Below are 17,820 nucleotides of genomic sequence, written 5' to 3' on the forward strand. Positions count from 1 at the left end.
CAGTAGGGGCTCTTTGCAGGAAAACACTCCAGACAAGGGGGCTTTCTGCACCTTTCAAAGGAAATGGGAGTGACTGGGGACAGGGGGCTAAGAGGGGCACAAAGCTGGCCTTATGCAGAGGCAGCCACATACTGCCAGTATGGTTGGATTTGAGGCGGGGCTAGAAGACCCCTGTCTCCCTGACATGTTTTTCCTTTTGCATAATATTCCATCACTGGTGACTTAGTCCTTTGGTCTTAATGGCTTTTAGAAAAAAGTCATATACTAACAGGTTGATCCTTGTATTTCATGGTCATGGGGTCTCAGGCTGTGACTATCCTCACGTGAGGGCTGAATGAATGGGAATCTATGAAGCACAGAAGCCATGTCCCTGTCAACGGATGTGCTACCAGACACACAAAAAAAACCAGGCCCCTTCGAGGTTTAGGAATGAACAAGTAAAAACAAGAATTGAATATTTCCCAAGATTCTATTTGGTACCCTAAATGGAAATTTGGGGGACTTACCATCCGACAGAAAAACAAAGGTAAAGAGGGTTTCTTTTTCTTTTGAATAGTTTATTTTTATTTCATGTGCATTGGTGTTTTGCCTGCATGGATATCTGTGTAAGGGTGTCAGATCCCATGGAACTGCAGTTACAGAGAGCTTTGAGCTGCCATGTGGGTGCTGGGAATTGAACCCTGGTCCTCTGGAAGAGCAGTCAGTGCTCTTAAACTCTGAGTGTTTCTTTTACCCCAATTTTTTAATCTATATGAAACTGTGGTTTAGGAACAGCAGTTGTGGTGTTATAATTTCCTACAGAAAGTTAAGGATTTCCTGTAGGGCACTATACCTGCAATTTGAGGATCTGCCACTAGGTGGCAAATAAAAATTAAAAAAAAACTGTAATCAGACAAAATTTTAACTAACTGTAGGCAAGTGACTCGACTGAAAAGAAGGCTCCGATCAGCCTCTAATTTCTATATTTCTAAGAAAGCCCTCCTGTAAGGAATATCCCATTATTTTACACCAAACCTCAACTGATAATCTCAGTTGCCTCACATGGTAGCAAGCGCTCCCAGGACACATGCAGCCGGGACTGCAGCCTTCACTTTTGCATTGGTGACAATGGGCTCTTATCCTTCCTTCTCTAAGGTTTTTCTGGGGGTGAGGGGAGCAGCTACAGCTCATAGGACACAGAAGGGAGGGTCTAGATTCGAAGCCAGCCCTGCCTCTCACAAGCCAGGTGGCCATGGGAAGTCACACGCCCTTCCTAGCCTGTGAGTCTTTATCTGTAGATTTATTATCATTAAATTGGATGATATTGGGGGAAATATACACATATTGAGTAGTAACTATAATCCTTTGACATTAATTTTCTCATATGTACAATTGTTTTATTTATGCACACACACACACACACACACACACACACACACACACACAATCCACATCCACAGCTTCTCAGAAGGCTTTTTCCATTTAGTTAATCCAATAAAAAAGTTACCCCTGGTCCCCCAGGCACATGCTTTGAACACCACCTATGCTCTATCTTGCAGGAGTGTACTTGTGCAGTAAGCAGGAATGTCCCACCACCTACTAGATCCACCGATGCCATTCCTAACCCAGACCAGAAGTGCAAGGTCAGGAGAGTGTGAAGGCCACCACCCTGCCAGCCACTTCCTGGTCTCAAATGTCTTCCAGGGCTTCATTATTTTGAAGTTCTGGTTTGTGACGGTGGTGGTGGTGGCGGTGGCGGCAGAGGTGGTGGTGAATTGCTTGAGACAGTCTTACAATCACAAATATTCACTACTATGCCCATATTAGAGCAAAAGAGAGTCCTTAAAAAAAAAAAAATCTCATCTTAATGTTACTGCCCCAGACTCCCATAACAGCCTCCTTCCCTTTCCGCAGTACGAGTGAATGCTTAGGCCTGAGTCAATCTCACACATGCCACGGACTGGCAGGATGGCTCAGTGGGTAGATGCACTTGCCTCCAGACCAAATAATCCTTGGCGTCCACACAGTAGGAAGCCTAAAACTCTTCTCACTTCTACACATCCCCCACAGGGGGCCTGGAGACTTGGGCTGGTCTTCCCCCTCTCCAGAGGCACATTTTCAGGGAGAAGGGGGGAGACCAGGTCTTATGAAGACAGGGATATAAAGTTCATGCTGGCCTAATGCTTTCAATCTTGTGGCCTCAGGCTCTCGTGTGCTGGGATTACAGCATCTGGCTAGCAGGAGAAGCTTCTAAAACCAAAACTTTACCAATATCCCTGGCTCCACATTTTCCCCTGCCTTGGGTAGGAGGAAGAGAATGGAGAGTAACAGGCTCCCAGCATCCTCCTGCTTAGTCTATGATGAACAGTGGCTGTGCTGTTCCATGAACCCTTCTCCCTGGATGTAGCTCTCCTAAACATCTCTAGGATGTGTGAGGACCACGGGCCAAGTCATAGTCCTCTTCAAGTTGAACACGAGGCCCTGATTCCCTGAGCATTTGACTCAGCTAAATCTGTCATTGCTCATGAGTAGTTTATAATACATGAAGGGACCAAACATAGCAAGAGTGTGTTAACGATAATGCGGGCAGCCCACCAGGAGGCTCCGAGGGCCTTAAATAAGTGTTTCTCACCCCTTACTGGGCTCTTGGTAAGATACAGTCCTGATTCAGCGGGTCTGGGGTGGAGACTGCATGTCTAATGAGCTCCCGGACGACGCCTAAGAGGCCAACCACATTTTGAGCAGCAAATGTTCAAGTGCCTTAGGTCTGCACCTCAGAAGACCCATCACGCCTGGAGAAGATTCCAGAAGGCTGCCATTGACAGTGGCCCAGAGAGCAAGCTCAGCACACGGTCATAACCACGCTCACCACGGCCTTGAGGGTGTTCACTGTGCCTCACTGTGGACTTTCCATTGATGCTGGGCCACCCTGAAGGTGCAGGGATGCTGCGGGGGAGCTGGCCCAGGGTCGTAAAGCTAGGAGGAGGCTGGGATGAGATTTGAACCCCAAGTGTGTTGACTCTAAGGCTCCCCGTGCTGAATTACCTCGTAGTGCTTGCCCATTTCTGCCCCCCCCCCCAACCGCAAAGTGGTGTTTTATACTCAGACCCGTAGTAGCATTGAGAAGGAACCCCAGGTTTAAGAGCAGATCTGAGCCCCAAGCCCTTCCCAGGTCTTTCTCTCTAAGGTAAAACCCTGGTACCTTGTGCTCTGTCCCAGAGGAAAACAGATAGGACTTTCTCCTCTGGGCCACACAGCCTGTGATGGTAGAGATAAAGCAGGCGTAACAGCCTGGCCCAGGCTCCTCCCTGTCTGCTGGAGGCACATTCATTCAGGTGAACAGGCTCCATCTTCAGGCCATGCCAATCCCCCCACCCCCGCCCAGATCTGTGGTTTGGAGACCAGGCAGCCTGACAAAGCCTAAACCTCTTCGGTGGATGCCAGTATTGGGGATGGGGGTTTCCAGGGTCTGAAGATGCCAGGCAGCCCGGGATAAGGTAGGGTGGGGCCCTAAGAGCCAACTCAGACCCTGCCAGAGGAGAGGGAAGGCTGGGGCTCTGTCTTTGGGCCTGGGTCCAGTCAGGGTGTCCCAGGCTAGCTTCATGCTTGCTACGTAGCTGAGAATGAGCTTAAGTTTCTGTCTTTCTGCCTCTGCCTCCTGAGGGCCGGGACTACGGGCACGCACCACGGGCACGCACCACCACACCCAGTGCACACCCTGCAGGGGATCAAACCCAGGACTTTGTGAGTGCCAGGTAATTACTCTGCCAACTGAACAACATCTTCATAAAGCACCTTTCAAACGTTCCAAAGGTAGTGGCTACCAGAAGGGAGCGGGGAGGAAGCCATCTGCTTCCCCCTTTATGGTAAACACAGGGTAGGCTGGTCTGTATTTTGACCAGGGCTGACCCTGACAGACAGATCTATGACCTCATCACTCTTGACCCCTCCCTGACCCCCACCTGCAGTCCTTAACAGATGCTCCCTGTAATAGACACCTGAGAGCTGTCTTCTTCCCTCGGCTTCTACCAAGACGCCTTTATCCCTTGCCTGCCTCGTCACCTCCAGTCTTTCCGCATGCCACGCTGCTGAAGGAGCCTTTCAAGATGGAAATCTCTCAGCCTAAAACATCTCAGCGCGAAGGGCTAAGTCCCCAGCCTGTAGCATGACCTCTGGGAACTTGCTCTGCTCAACCCTGTGGAGGTCATAGCTCTCTTCCCTTCCCTACCTTGAACTCTGTGTGACCCGACAACGCAGGCTCAGCTTAGTCCATCCCTGCTCTCACAGACCCATGAAGCCCATCTTCCTTCTCCTGCCTTAGTTTCCCCTCTGACATCGTCAAACCTAGGCTGAGTAACTTTGTTTGAATGAGAGTTTGCCGACAGCACCACTCCCCGGGACACCAGCGTGTAACTGTTATCTCTATGCACTGAGGAAAAAACGGTTTGACCTTGTAAAAGACCGCTGGGCTTCCATAAGGAAATTATTTATTTCCAGGCTGAAAGGGTGGGGAAGGTCATGAGTGTGACAGGGGCCTGAAGTCACACCCATCACTTTGGATGGTGTTGCCAGCAAGCAAGCAGAGGGTGGTTATGGCTTAGCTTAATTATGGTGCTACAGATATGAGTAGTGACCGGGCTGCAACCCAAGGCTGCTTCCAGGCCAGAGCTCAGTTCCTGCATGACCCAGGCTGTCCAGGCTGAGAGATCTGCTTCAACCGAGGGTTGTTGGGAAGAGTCCTCCGAGGGACTACAGACCTGGGGCAGGTGCTCGGCAGGCTGACTCCCTTCTGAAGGGAACTCAAAGCAAGGGACAGAGGAGACAGAATTCTGACAAAGCGGCTAGTTCTTCCTGGCCCTGACAGTGGAGATGCAGTAGGGACAGGGCTTAGGGCCCGATCCACATTCACTTTCAAGAGCAGAGAGACCCGCTGTGAAGTCGCTGCCTGCATAGACCTGGGGGATCTGGGGGTAGAAGCCTCTGGGGCCAATCACATTGCCTGGACACGGAGGGCTCTCACCGTTCACACGCTCCCGTGGAGCTGGTGCCCCCTCTTCATGGGTAGCCTTCTTGGTCCCACCTCAATCTGTCCAACTCTCGCTGTGCTCAGCTGGCCTGGCCCCTTCTCCACTGCTTCATGCTGATATTCACACACACTCCTTAGTCCCCCTTGGGTCATCCTCCCAGCCTGGCATCCCTGGATCCTGACCTGCCCCATGCCTGTCTCAGTTCTTGGCCAACAAATCTCAGATGTCCTGGGCCACCTCACTCACAGTTCTGTTTCTCTCTGATTCCTGTCACGATTGGGAATTGCTCCTTTATTTGCTTTCTGGGCCATCCCCACACCCCCACCGGGAGATAAACTTCCTGTCATCAGTAGCCTGCCTTCTTGTTCTCGGCTATGTAAGTGCCTATAGCTGGTCCCGGCACACAGTAGGTGCTTGATAAATACCTGCGGCAGGAAAGGAATGAATGGGCTCAGAGCAGCTCACAGAGGGCTTTGGGAGCCTCGGGCTTCAGCTTACAGAGTGGGAGCTGTGATTACTAGAGGAGACCCAGCGCTTCCCAGAAGGATGGAGGTGCGTGATTCAGGCCTGCAATTCTGTTGACGGCTTTTATACCCCAGTGTTCCCAGAAGACACTGTCCTATCCTCATCACAGAAGTCTGTCTTTCCCCTGCCATTTCAGGTTACCAGCAGGGTCCGAAAACGTCCTAGGCCCTCACCCTCAGATGTCACGTCCCTGCCAGAGCCCAGTCATTGCTTGTCCTGGTTCCCAGATCCTTTGGGGAAAGGCTTCTTAGGCTAGTGCCTGGTGGAGACGAAGGGGAAACATCTAGACCTAAGCAAGAGGGTCAGCTCTCCTCAGACTAGCTAAAACCTGTCCCTCCCCCCCCCCCCCGCTTCCTTTAGTGCTGAACAAACACCGGATCTGTTGCCCAGGACTCCAGGGTAAGGGAGAGGAAAGCAGTGTCTCTGGTTCACTCAGCACACTCGTGCACTGTGGCTCCAAACGGCCTCTTCGTTGAGGAACTGGGATGTAAACAGTCCAGCCAGTATAAAAGAGCACGGCTGCTGTCTAAATGTACCATCCTGTGAGCCAAAGAGGTCAGCATACAGCCTTCGGGCTGCCGGTCCCAACCTTGATTATAGTTATGGGGTCGCTTGGTGGCCCAAGCCATCTTATAGCTCTGTATCTCATTCACCAGGAGGTGCAAGGGGTCTTGGGAGGGGCTGACTCAGTTCTCAGAACCACAGGGCTTTCTGGAAGGCCAGAGGTAAAGTGAGCTGGCACAGAGGCACAGACAGCTCGTAAGAAGGTGACCCTAGCATCCCCTTGGCAGACTAAAGCGCAGCTCTTTCTGCTCCGCTGCCTGGCTTCTTAAGTCCCTGGGCCCTGGTCACAGTTGTTTGCTTTTTACATCAGTAGCTATATACACTCCTCTCTGCAATGACCATTTCCTCCCCCAGAGGCTCCTTGGGCCAGCAAACTCAGGATATTCAGGAAATGGACTCCAGTCCCAGGATGGGCAACAGGAGATGGATTTTCCACAATAGTCTTTTAAAACAAGGCAGAGGGTTCCATGTAAACAGCAGGCTGCGCCAAGACGTGAGTACCCAAAAACCACTTCTGCCCACCCCTCCAAGCAGGTGCCCAACCCTCCAAGCAGGTCCAGGTATACACCGGAGACTGCTGTCCCTGGCTCTCTGGTACTGCCACAAGAGGCCTCCTAAACAGGCAGCAGACTTTTTGTTTTGGATTATCTTTCCAGATCTCTCTCTCTCTCTCTCTCTCTCTCTCTCTCTTTCTCTCTCTCTCTCTCTCTCTGGTAAAAAAAAAAACAAAACAGGTTTGCTTTCTGCCTGTCATAAAAATGAGGGCTCCCTAATGTCTCTAATATCTAGGCTCCCTTCCTAGATTGCAACCCATGGCATGTGCACGTGACGTCTCAAGACAATCATGTCACCTCACAGAAACTTGGAGGGAGGGAGAACAGATGTAAAGATGCCCCCGCCACTCACGTTGGGCTGTAATAAAGTCTGACGTCTCTGATTCAAGGATGTTATATTTTGCATGGTTAGCCATGAAATCAATAAGATAAACTGGCTCACAAATAGGGTGCAATCAGATACCCCGTGTGGGTTCGTTTGTTTGTTTGTTTGTTTGTTTATGTATTTGGTTTTGGTTTTTTGAAACCATGTTACATGTAGCCCAGGCTGGTCTTGATCTCACTTCATAGCCCAGGTTGGCCTTGAACTCTTGATCCCCTCGCCTCTGCCTCACAAGTGCTGGGTCAGGCTTGTAATACCACACCTCGATCCATTCACAGTTCTCTCCAACGCTGTTCCTATCCCTAAAGCCTGAGGTCAAGGTGACTTCCCAGGCTCCCAGCTCCAGATCTGTCCAGTTTTCAGCAACCCAGAAGCCACAGATTCTATTAATAATAATTAATAATAACAACAAATTATATTATCATTACTACTAGTAGTATCTCAATACATGATCCATGCTGGTCTTGAACGCATATGTAGCTCAGGTTAACCTTGAACTATCCGTCTGCCTCAGCCTCATAAGTGCTGGGTTAACATGCAAGCACCACCTCAATTCAAGAAATTTCTTTTACAGGTACTTCATTTTGCAACATAATTTATCACATACTTCTTTTTGTTTGTTTGTAGCCCTGGCTGTCCTGGAACTCACTCTGTAGACCAGGCTGGCCTCGAACTCAGAAATCCGCCTGCCTCTGCCTCCCGAGTGCTGGGATTAAAGGCGTGCACTACCACTGCCCGGCACATAGGCTTCTTTTTAATGAAACATGTAGCATATGCCTTTAATTTCCATCACTGGGGAGGCAGACGCAGGAGGATCTCTGTGAGTTCAGAACCAGCTTGGTCTATACAGCGAATTCCAGGACAATCAGGACTATATCGAGGGACCCTGTTTCAAATAAAACAAAACAAACAAATAAATAAATAAATAAATAAAAATTAAATTAAAGACCCATCGAGGGCAACTGAAATGGTGGCATTTATCCCATGGAATTTGTTCAGGGGGCTTCAAGACAGTTCCTTCACAGAAATCAAGCTCTTCCCACAGCTCTTTGCTGGAAACAGCAATGCCGGGCATTTGACCATAGAATAGCTTCTCATGGGCAACTGCCCTCTTTCCTGGCCAGCTGGCATGCATGCTCACTAGCATTTCCATATGCTTAACACGGAAATCAGTCGCTCAGGGCAACAGGCAAGCTCAGTTAAGGTGCCAGCAGCTAATACTCTGCTTTTGATAACATACTCCAGTATCTTATTTCTTTAAGATGTCCCAGGCCTGGAGACAGGGCTCGGTGGTTCAGAGCACATCCTACTCTTGCACAGTGCCCATGAACTCAGTTCCCAGCACCCATGCTGGGCCACTCACAACTGCCTCTGACTCTAGTTCCAGGGGACTCTGACAGCAGCTTTGGGCCTCTGGAGGCACTGCAAGCATACACACAGACTGATACACACACATACATACATACATACACACACACACACACACACACACACACACACACACACACACACGTACATAATTTTAAGGGAAAAAAAACTGTGGGAAGTAATTTGGTGGTGGAAAATGTCTGGCCTGGAACAAAGCCACCTACTCCGCAGTCGTGTTGGAACTTCCGGAGAGAGAGTCTGGTGGGTGGTATTTTTTGCAACAATTCATGAGTATGTAATTATTTCAAAATTAGAAATTAAAGCCAGGTACAGTAGTGCATCCCTGTAATCCCATCACTTGGGAGGCAGAGGCAAGAAGGGAAAGAGTTCAAAGGTCATCCTTAGCTACAGGGCAAGCTCAGGTTAGTAAGGCTCCGGCAGACCTAACCTGGTTGGTTTTGTTAACTTGACACTGACGAGAGTTATCTGAGCAGAAGAAACCACAGTTGAGAAAAGTGCCCCCCCTCCCCCCCCCCCGTAAGACCGGCCTTTAGGCAAGCCTTTAGGCAAGTCTACCGGACATTTTAATCAGTCACTAATGTGGCAGGCAGGTGGAGGGTGTATGGGGGTGGGGGGGAGTCAATTGTTCCCCTGGGCAGTTGGTCCTGGAGGCATGCTGAGCAAGTCATGGATTAGAAGCTAGTAGGTAATGTTTCTCCAAGGCTCTGTTTCAGTTCCTGCTTCGAGGTTCCTATCCTGCTTTAATTCCTGTCCTGACCTCCTTGGTGATGGGACAGTTGTCTGCGAGTTATAAGCTAAAACAAACCCTTTGCTCCCCAGGATGCTTTTGGTCCTGGTGTTTATCATAGCAATAGAAGCCCTAAGACAAGACCCTATCTCTAAAGTAAGGGAGGGAAGGGTGTTTATAAAAGAAAGTCAACAGTGATCAGACCTGTCTGGCTCATAACTGAAGGACTATGGCGCTCTCGTACCCCAAGAGCTCTGCATGTGTAATGATACCAAATGAAAAACACTAAATAGTTTAATTACACACAAAAAATAATTACTTGGTGCCAATGACCTCAGCTGCTTAAGGCACGTGGAAGGCCGTTCCAGCTCATCTGACCCCAAACAGGATACTCCCTCCCAATGCTTGAGTGACAGTGACAGCTGAGGGAGGGGCCAAGGGTACTTGTGCTTGGTCTTGGGCCTAACTTGGCAGGTACAGAGGCAGCAGGGGAAGGCATATCAGAGCCTCACTGAGGCTGAAATATGTGTGTGTGTGTGTGTGTGTGTGTGTGTGTGTGTGTGCCTATGTGTCTGTGCCTGTCTGTCTGTCTCTCCCACAGTGTGCGTATGTTTCTCTGTCTCTCTCTGTCTCTGTCTCTGTCTCTGTCTCTCTCTCCCTCCCTCCCTCCTTTCCTTCTACCACATCAATCCCAGGATTGAACTCATTTTGGTTAACCCCAGAGTTGATTTTTCTCTAACCTGGGGACTAAAGCCCATCGGTGATCCTGGAGGAAGGAATGAGGAGTGGCCAGTACAGGTCCAGGCATATGGTAGTAGTTTGGTAAAATGTGTATAAATAAGGAAACTGATGAACAAGTCTTAACGCAGCACATGCCACGTGCCCAGCCCAACAACAGGAACATGATGAAGGCTAGAGAGGACAGGGCCTTGGCTCAGAGTGAGCCACAGAGGTCAGCCAGGAGATAGGCGTGTTTCCCTCATTCTCACAGGACTTGGAGGTTCAGCCTGGGGGAGTCCATCCTCAGCCCCCCTTCTCAGGATGCCCGAACTTCTGAATAACCAACCCTGCCCTTTCTCAGCCTGAACTGTGCATATTTCTCCCAGGACACCTACTGAAGAGCTGTCCCTTGTTTGTGGGCTCCACACCTTCTAGTTCCATGGGCTCTTCATCCCCAGAATGAAACAGAAAACAGGTTTTAACCCAGGTGAAAACAACTTGGGGAGCCTTATGGGCAGTGCATGCACCTCCAACCTTTATACAGGATTTAATTGATATTCAAATATCAGTCATTGGCCAAACCCTGCCTCTACCACATCATTGGCTCTACTCACAGACCTCCCTCCCCTAAACCTTATCCCTGGCCCCGGTGTCACTGTATAATGTCCTGCCTGTTCCCTAAGAGGCTCTGGGTACCATCAGGAGCCAGCGTCTCTGGGATGAAGATTCTACCATGGGAACACTGGGTGCTTACCATCTTGCAAACCCACAGGCTGGCCTGAACACTTAGGTGTGCCCGACCTGCCCGGACATATCCCCAGTCTGTGTCCCAGTCCCAAGATGCATTGCTGCTGTGCAGGATTTCCTACCATGTGCCTAGCAGCTGAGTGAGCATGTTAGCAAACCCTCGGGTTCTTTGAGTTCCTCTGCTTTTGCAGATACCAGCCAGACCCTTCAAGTCCCCAGCCATGAGCCTGCAGTCAAGATGGGCTGGAAGGAGGTAGCTGGACTGGAGCTTGGAATATACTCCAAACCCTTCCCGGGCAGCAGAAATGCTCGGAATGCCCTGGCACCTCTGGAACTAGAACTGGGCTCCTCTGGGGGTAAACTATGCCCTTTACCCCTCCCTGGAGCCTTTCTTACCATGAAATCCCAGGCGGGGCACAATGCTGCCAGAGCCATCCTTGTGGCTGTCTGAAGCGCACGGGGTGTGCACCCTTACGGTTTTGTTAAGCCTTGGCCGCTAGGGTGACCCACCCTCCAAACTCCGGGAGAATCAGCAGGTGGCCTCAGACACCATCTCAAAAAGTATGGAGGCGAACCAACCTGGTGTCCAGAGACACACACGAGACCTGCTCTTAAGATGACGGGTGACTCGCCGCAGTGGGAAATTCACAAAAGAGAGAGCATTCCTGAGTCACCTGTGGTTGAATCCACGTCTCAAGCTACAACAGGTATCCAGCTACTAAACAGGCCCTTTCCCAAAGGCCTCTGCCCAGGGCCTAGCCCAGTCTGAAGCCCTGGAAACTGAGTACACAAAGACCAGGAGCCCAAGGCACAGACCCAATGAAAAGAGGGCTCAGAGGGAGCAGGGCTAAGAAAAGGGAGCGTTTCCTTCAGGGGAACTGGTCAACCCCCATTTCTCTCAACAACACTCCCTGCTATGCATGGTCACATTTATATGGTGGTTGAAAGGTATCTTGTGTGTGACTTTTCTGGTGAGGTGACTCGGGGAGGTAGTGGCACCTGCTGCGAAGACTGTGTTCACTACCTGGGAAGAACATGCTAGAAAGAGACAACCAGTTCATGTTCTCCTCCGACCCCACACACACACCGCGGCTTGCACCTACCACTCACAGGAAATTAACAAACGTAATACATTTCTTTAAAGATTAATTTTCTTTTTAATTATGCTCATGGGGTCGGGGTATCTGTGTGTAGGTGACTGCAGAGGCCAGAGGTTTTTGGATCCCCTGGAACTGGAGTTACTGATCTGCCCCCCATGTAAGTTCTGAGAACTGAACTTGGGTCCCCGGCAAGACTCTCTCTCCAACACCCACCTCCTTCTAAAACTTGTTTTATAATGTATTCTTTGAGTGACAGATTCTCACTATGTAGTCCTGGCTGGTCTGTTACTCACAGAGATCCTCCTATCTCTGCCTCCCGGGTGCTGGGACTAAAGGTGCACGCCACTATGTCAGGCTGTGCCTCTCCCTTTCTCTTTAAAGAGCTACCTTCTCTGGGAATTAACCATAGCCAGGCACTATGCAAATGAGCCTCACTTGACCTGAGTCCTTACTCAAGTCCTAAGAATGGAACTGGACTTTAATCGGGCCTCAGTTGAGCTGCAGCTATTGGGTTCCCCCAGCATGAGGGACAAATGAGTCTGGAGTTTGCCAGAAATGGGGTCTCATCCTTGTAGCCCCAGCACTTAGGAGGATGAGGGGACAGGACTGCTTTGAGTTCAAGGCCAGCCTGAGCTACCCAGTGAATTAGAGTCTAACCTAGGATTCCAAGTGAGATCCTATCTCAAACAAGGACCACCAAAAGATCAGACAAAAGAGTTCTGATGTTGGCTAACCAGACTGTGGGTCCTTACACAAATCTCTCAGCATGCCTTCGCTTCCAGTTCCTAGTCAGTAAAACAGAAACAATAACTTCAGATCAAATCAAATTATGTATGTGACTGTGTGGTGGGAAAACCTAGGCAAATGCAGGGCATGCTAATAATAAAGACTAACATTTATTGACCCTTGCTAGGGGACAGCCACAGCTCTGAGCACCTGGGCTGCATTAATCCATTCTTCCCTTTCCCACTGCCTCAAGGGGTAGATGCCATTATCACCCCATTTTCCAGACAAGTAAATTGAGGCACAAAGTTACTACAGCTGGTAACTGACAGAGTAAGTTTCCAAGGGGGAATGCAGACAGTCTGAGACATGGAACTGAATCGGTGGTACCCCAGCCGTGCCCTCCAGCCCTACATCAGGTATCAGGCCCCTTCCTTGGGCCTCTTCTGACTTCTGCACACACCTTACAGGTTCTTTCTCTCTGAGCTTCTCATGGGGTCACACTCGGTAGCACACAGTGACACAAAAGAGAGGGTCACATCCTAATTTGAGTCTTTTATTTTGTTTTGCTTTTTTTGAGACAGGGTTTCTCTGTGTAGCCCTGGCTATCCTAGAACTCACTCTGTAGACCAGGCTGGCCTCAAACTCACAGAGATCTTCCAGCATCTGCCTCCCTCCCAAGTGCTGGGATTAAAGGCGTAAGCCACCACCACTCTCAGCTTTAAGTCATTCTTACGGTAGAAATGCTTGTGTCTCTCACTACTGTAAGGGTTCCTTGGATGAAAAATAAAATCTCTGAAGCAGTTGGGGTACCCTCTCCCTAGTCCCTCAGCCCGGCACAGTCAGCTCCCCTCTTAAGCATGGCTGGCAGAATGACGAACTCTTTCCTTGTAGCCTTGTCCAGAGATAGAGTAGAAGCCCCCCAACCCCAATCCTTCCTGAGACAACAGGCAGCTTCAGGTCCCAGGGCCAAGTCCAGCACTCATGTGACACTGATGACCTCATGTTCCTATGGGACACGTTCGCCTATAACATCCCAGCTGGATAGCCCCAGGTAGGTGCGGCATCCAGACTGTTGGAAGAATTTAAGGACGTTGCAGACCCAGATGTTGGACATCCTAAATGCCCCGGACTCAGTGCAAAGTCGCTGTCTAGTCTTGTCACTCAGGGGCCAATGGGGGAAGCAAGAGTGAGACACTTGCTCGCAAAGGCTAGTTCTTGTCTTGCCCAAACTGTAGGCTCTTAGCTCCCGATCCCCAGGGCCAGTTCCTTCTCTACGAGCCTAGTACGAGGTCCTGAATAGCCTTTCCCGCTGTAAGGGTACCTGCTCTCAGTCAACACTAGGTACTGACTGCAGGCCACTAATGTCTAACTGACAACTCATCCAGGAGGCTGGCCTGTGAGGGTCTAGGGCCAGCATTAATCTAGTAGGAGGACCTCTGTGAAGGGGACTGTCCTGAGAACCAGCTGAATCTATTGGCTTGAGGTCCCAGAAAGCCAGAGGGCAGTGTCCCCCTGGTGGTTCGGGGCAGAGCCCTGAAGTTTATGCCTAGCTCTACCATTTTCATGAGTGCTTAATTAACCTCTCTGGATCCTAGCAGCTTCACCCGTCATGAGAAGTGATAATACAGCTCTCAGTAGGAACGGCTCTCCGCCTTAATGATAAGGAAGCATGCTGTAATCACATTACAGGCCTCTACTCAGACTCTAGACACCCCAGAAACAGCCGGTCACGGCTTATCGGAGACATTTTTCTCTAGAATACACGTGATTGATCGTATGAAACAGGTTCCAAATGGTGCTGCAGTGGCTAGCTAGACTGAGCTGGGTTCAAATCCTGTCTCTGCTACCTCACAGGCATGCCAGGGAAGGATGACACATCAGGCCTATGGGAGATCAAGAATCGGGGAGTATGCTCAATGTAAGGGGGTGGGGGGCAGTTGTTCTTGTGATTAGCAATCCTTTCCCAGGTGAACTTAAGTCCCTCTGTGATTCTGAGTTGGTTGGTTAGTTTATGATACTTTTTAACTTAAGAAAATCATATATACATTTTATATATGTGTATGTACAATATGTATAGTTCATATAAAATATATTTAAAATTAAAATATATTTTAAATTATACACACACACACACACACACACACACACCAGACAGTGGTGATTTATGCCTTTAACCCCAGCACTTGGGAGGAAGAGGCAGGCAGATCTCTGAATTTGAGGCCAGCCTGGTCTACAGAGCAAGGTCCAGGACAGCCAGGCTACACAGAGAAACCCTGTCTCGACAATATTTTTTAATGTGTGTGAGTGGTTTGTTTGCATGGACATCTGTGTGCCACATGCCTGTCTCAAGCCCAAGGATGCTGGGAGAGAATTCTGGATGTCATGGGGACAGGGTGGGGGGGACGTTACTGGGCATCTAAAACAGATGGCTGTGAGCTGCCCTGTGGGTGCTGAGAATTGAACCTGGGCCCTCTGGAAGAAGCCCCGTGCTTAACCATTTGAGAAGGAGTCTCCTGCAGCCCAGTCTGGGACCCGCTATGTTCCTAAGGAAGACCTTGAACTACTATTTCATTTGTATTTTATGTGCATGGGGGGGGGGTCGCACGTGGGGGGGGGTCGCAGTGGAGGTCAGAGTACAACGTGGAGAAGCTGGTCCTCTCCTTCCACCATGCAGGTCCTGGGCATCAAACTCAGGTTGTCAGGCTTCCTGTCAAGTGTCCTTACCAAAGCCACCTCACTGGGCCCAGCTCAGCTTGGGAGTTTTGTTTTGTTTTGCTGGGGAATGGCTATGAAGCTCAGAGTGGCCTCCAGATCTTGACCCTCTTGCCTCTGTCTGCCTTCTGAGTACTGGGATTGTACACACATCCCATCCTCTCAGACAGAGCCTTTTATGAAGATAACAAGTTCAAGAGTCTCAGAAACTCCCCAGGAAGTATAAACCAAGGGCTAGCAGAGATGATCCCGGAGCAGCCAAGGAAGTGAGATGGAGGACAGTGGCCTTCGAACCTGAGGCTTGCAGATCCTTTGTGGGAGTGGTTAACCCCTGCCAAAGGCAGCCTCCTCCGGCCTTGCTGGGGGAGGCGTCTCCCGGTCCCCGCCAGCCCTCCACAGGGCCACGGGGAGCTTACCTGGAAGAAAGGGAATAATCCTTTGCTTTGGATCCTTCTGGCCACCTTCAATAGGAAACTTATCCAGAAGCTGCATCTGGGGAGACAGACAGACAGACAGACAGACAGGCTTGAGAACACTGAACAGTATCAGCACCCCACCAGTGTGCTCACAGGGATGATAAAAATCCCTCATTTCACGGCCCATTAACAAACCACATGGAGCTTGAGAGAAGGCCAGAGCTCTCCATGCATCAAAGGGGATGTCTACACCATCTCAGCAAAGGGGAGGGGGCTGGAGACACAGGGGAGTGAGGCTGGGCCAGGGACCAACAAGCCTGTAGGCCAGGCTGGGGTTTCCAGATGCGCCTTTGGGCCCAGTTCCTTCCTACTGCATCCGTCTGTCGGGTGAATACTTCAGCCACCTGCACATCCCATACCTTCCTGGGCCAGGAATGGAGGAGAGGTCCACCTGATACTTCAGACAGACCACCCACCTTCCAGAACTGCTCTGAGACCCCAGGAGCAGATGTTATTGTAACCACAGAACCTGAGCTATTGCATGGCCCTCGTGGCTTGGGATCCCTTTTCTCTGCTTCTTCTTCCTTCCCACCCTGAGCTCACTACTGTTTTTCCAGGGACAAGCCCTCTGGAATGGCTTCCAGGACCCTGCAGGAACAGCTGTTTCTCCCGTTGCTATTCTGGGCTCAAGTTCTGGGTGAACTGGAAGAACCCAGGGAAGCAGGACAGACAGGCCTGGGTCCCTCCCTGTGTGCAGTTGATGCTGAGGGCTGCAGCCCGATCAGGCTCCTCCTTGGCAGGATGAGGATCTGTCACAGGTCCCTAAGGTCCATTCACTCCTCCCAAGTCTGCAGATGCTCGCTGATCCAGGACTAAGGACACAGGACATTAGAGAAAGCAGTGTTTGCCCGCAGGGTGTTTACATTCTGGTGCAGGAAGACCGACAATAAACAAGTCGGTCATTTGTCAGGGAAGATATAAAGAAGAAGGAAGACAGTTGAGGTATCTAAGTAAGACATGGCTCTTTTGTTTGGGGTGCTGAGGAAGATGTTACCAATCCACAGGCAAAGACCCCCAGGAGGTGAGGAAGCAGAGCACTATGGGTAAGATGTGTTCCAGGAAGGGAACCAGAAGTGCAAACCACTGGAAAAGGCCAGTGTGACTGGCATGGCGTGAGGCAGGCAGAGGGACCGGCAATAAGATGCGCGAGGTAGGACGGGCTGTGAAGACTCGGTACGAAAGGGTTTTATGGAGAGGAGGGGAGTGGCTGATCGTTCTTTGGGAAGAAGGATCAGTTAGAGTGTAGTGAATGAGCCACAGGGTAGAAATGCCTGGGCCCAAGGTGTGGAAAAGGTCCTGTGCTGGACTGTGCACGCGCGATCTTGCTTGCCCCGCGCATGAATGTCCATTCATCTATCAGCTTTAGCACATGGCTTTAGGACTGTCTCTTCCATAATCATTACCCAATCTCCATGGAGCATTTAGAGCCCACACAGGGAGAGTTAGGTGGATTCCACGCAGAACAGGATTGTACCATAGTCAACTTTCACTTCCCAAATAGGTATTTAGCCAAAGCTGGCTCATGGGTTTTAATGCTCTAAAGTCGGCTCTGGAACATTTAATAATTCCTTGTTGCTACCTTTAAATACAACTGTCAAGGTACAGCATTATAAGCCTGTATGTGGGAGTTCTGGGATACGTTTTGAAATGGATCTCGCAGGCTCGAACCCTTGATTTCTGCACTCCTCTTCTGCTTTTGTGCATTTTACTCTGTACCACCGGAGTCGTTCTTGCGCAGTGTGGAGAAACTAGAAATTACAAAAGCAGCCGCGTGTGGGGTCTGTGGTGAAGGAAGCTTGATGTGGTATTGAACGCTTGCAATCTTAGCCCTTGGGAGGCTGAGCCACGAGGATTGAGAGTTCAGGGCTGGTCTTGCTGTATAACGAGACTGTGTCTCAGGAAAACACAAATGAAGAAACAAAAATTGTTCAAGAAAATTTAAAGGAGAAAGAGTCACTTAATTTAGTTCCCCTAAAAACCAACACTAATGTTGGGGGGCAGCGTCTATCCATTCTAAGCACATTTCTATGCGTGTAACTAAGATGACGTCATCGATCCTCCTGTGCACGCATTGAACATTTTTTCCACACAGATGCACCCAGTTCTTATGTCAATATCAACGTTACAGTTTGGCTATGTTTTTTTAAAGACTTGTTTATGTATATGAGTAGACTGTCACTGTCTTCAGACAC

The 17,820-nt window shown here is 49.9% G+C and overlaps 1 protein-coding gene across 3 annotated transcripts in view; it reads right to left on the minus strand.

Moving 5' to 3' along the window:
- Sh3pxd2a (SH3 and PX domains 2A) overlaps nucleotides 1-17,820 on the minus strand; it is a 204,715-nt gene that overhangs the window by 123,025 nt on the left and 63,870 nt on the right. For all 3 annotated transcript variants that reach the window (XM_021200454.2, XM_021200446.2, XM_029531346.1), the window contains exon 3: nucleotides 15,569-15,644. In XM_021200454.2, the coding sequence (XP_021056113.1) occupies nucleotides 15,569-15,644 (76 nt within the window). The remainder of the gene's footprint in view (nucleotides 1-15,568; nucleotides 15,645-17,820) is intronic.

This window comes from Mus pahari, chromosome 1 (assembly GCF_900095145.1).
Source record: "Mus pahari chromosome 1, PAHARI_EIJ_v1.1, whole genome shotgun sequence".
Lineage (NCBI taxonomy): Eukaryota > Metazoa > Chordata > Mammalia > Rodentia > Muridae > Mus > Mus pahari.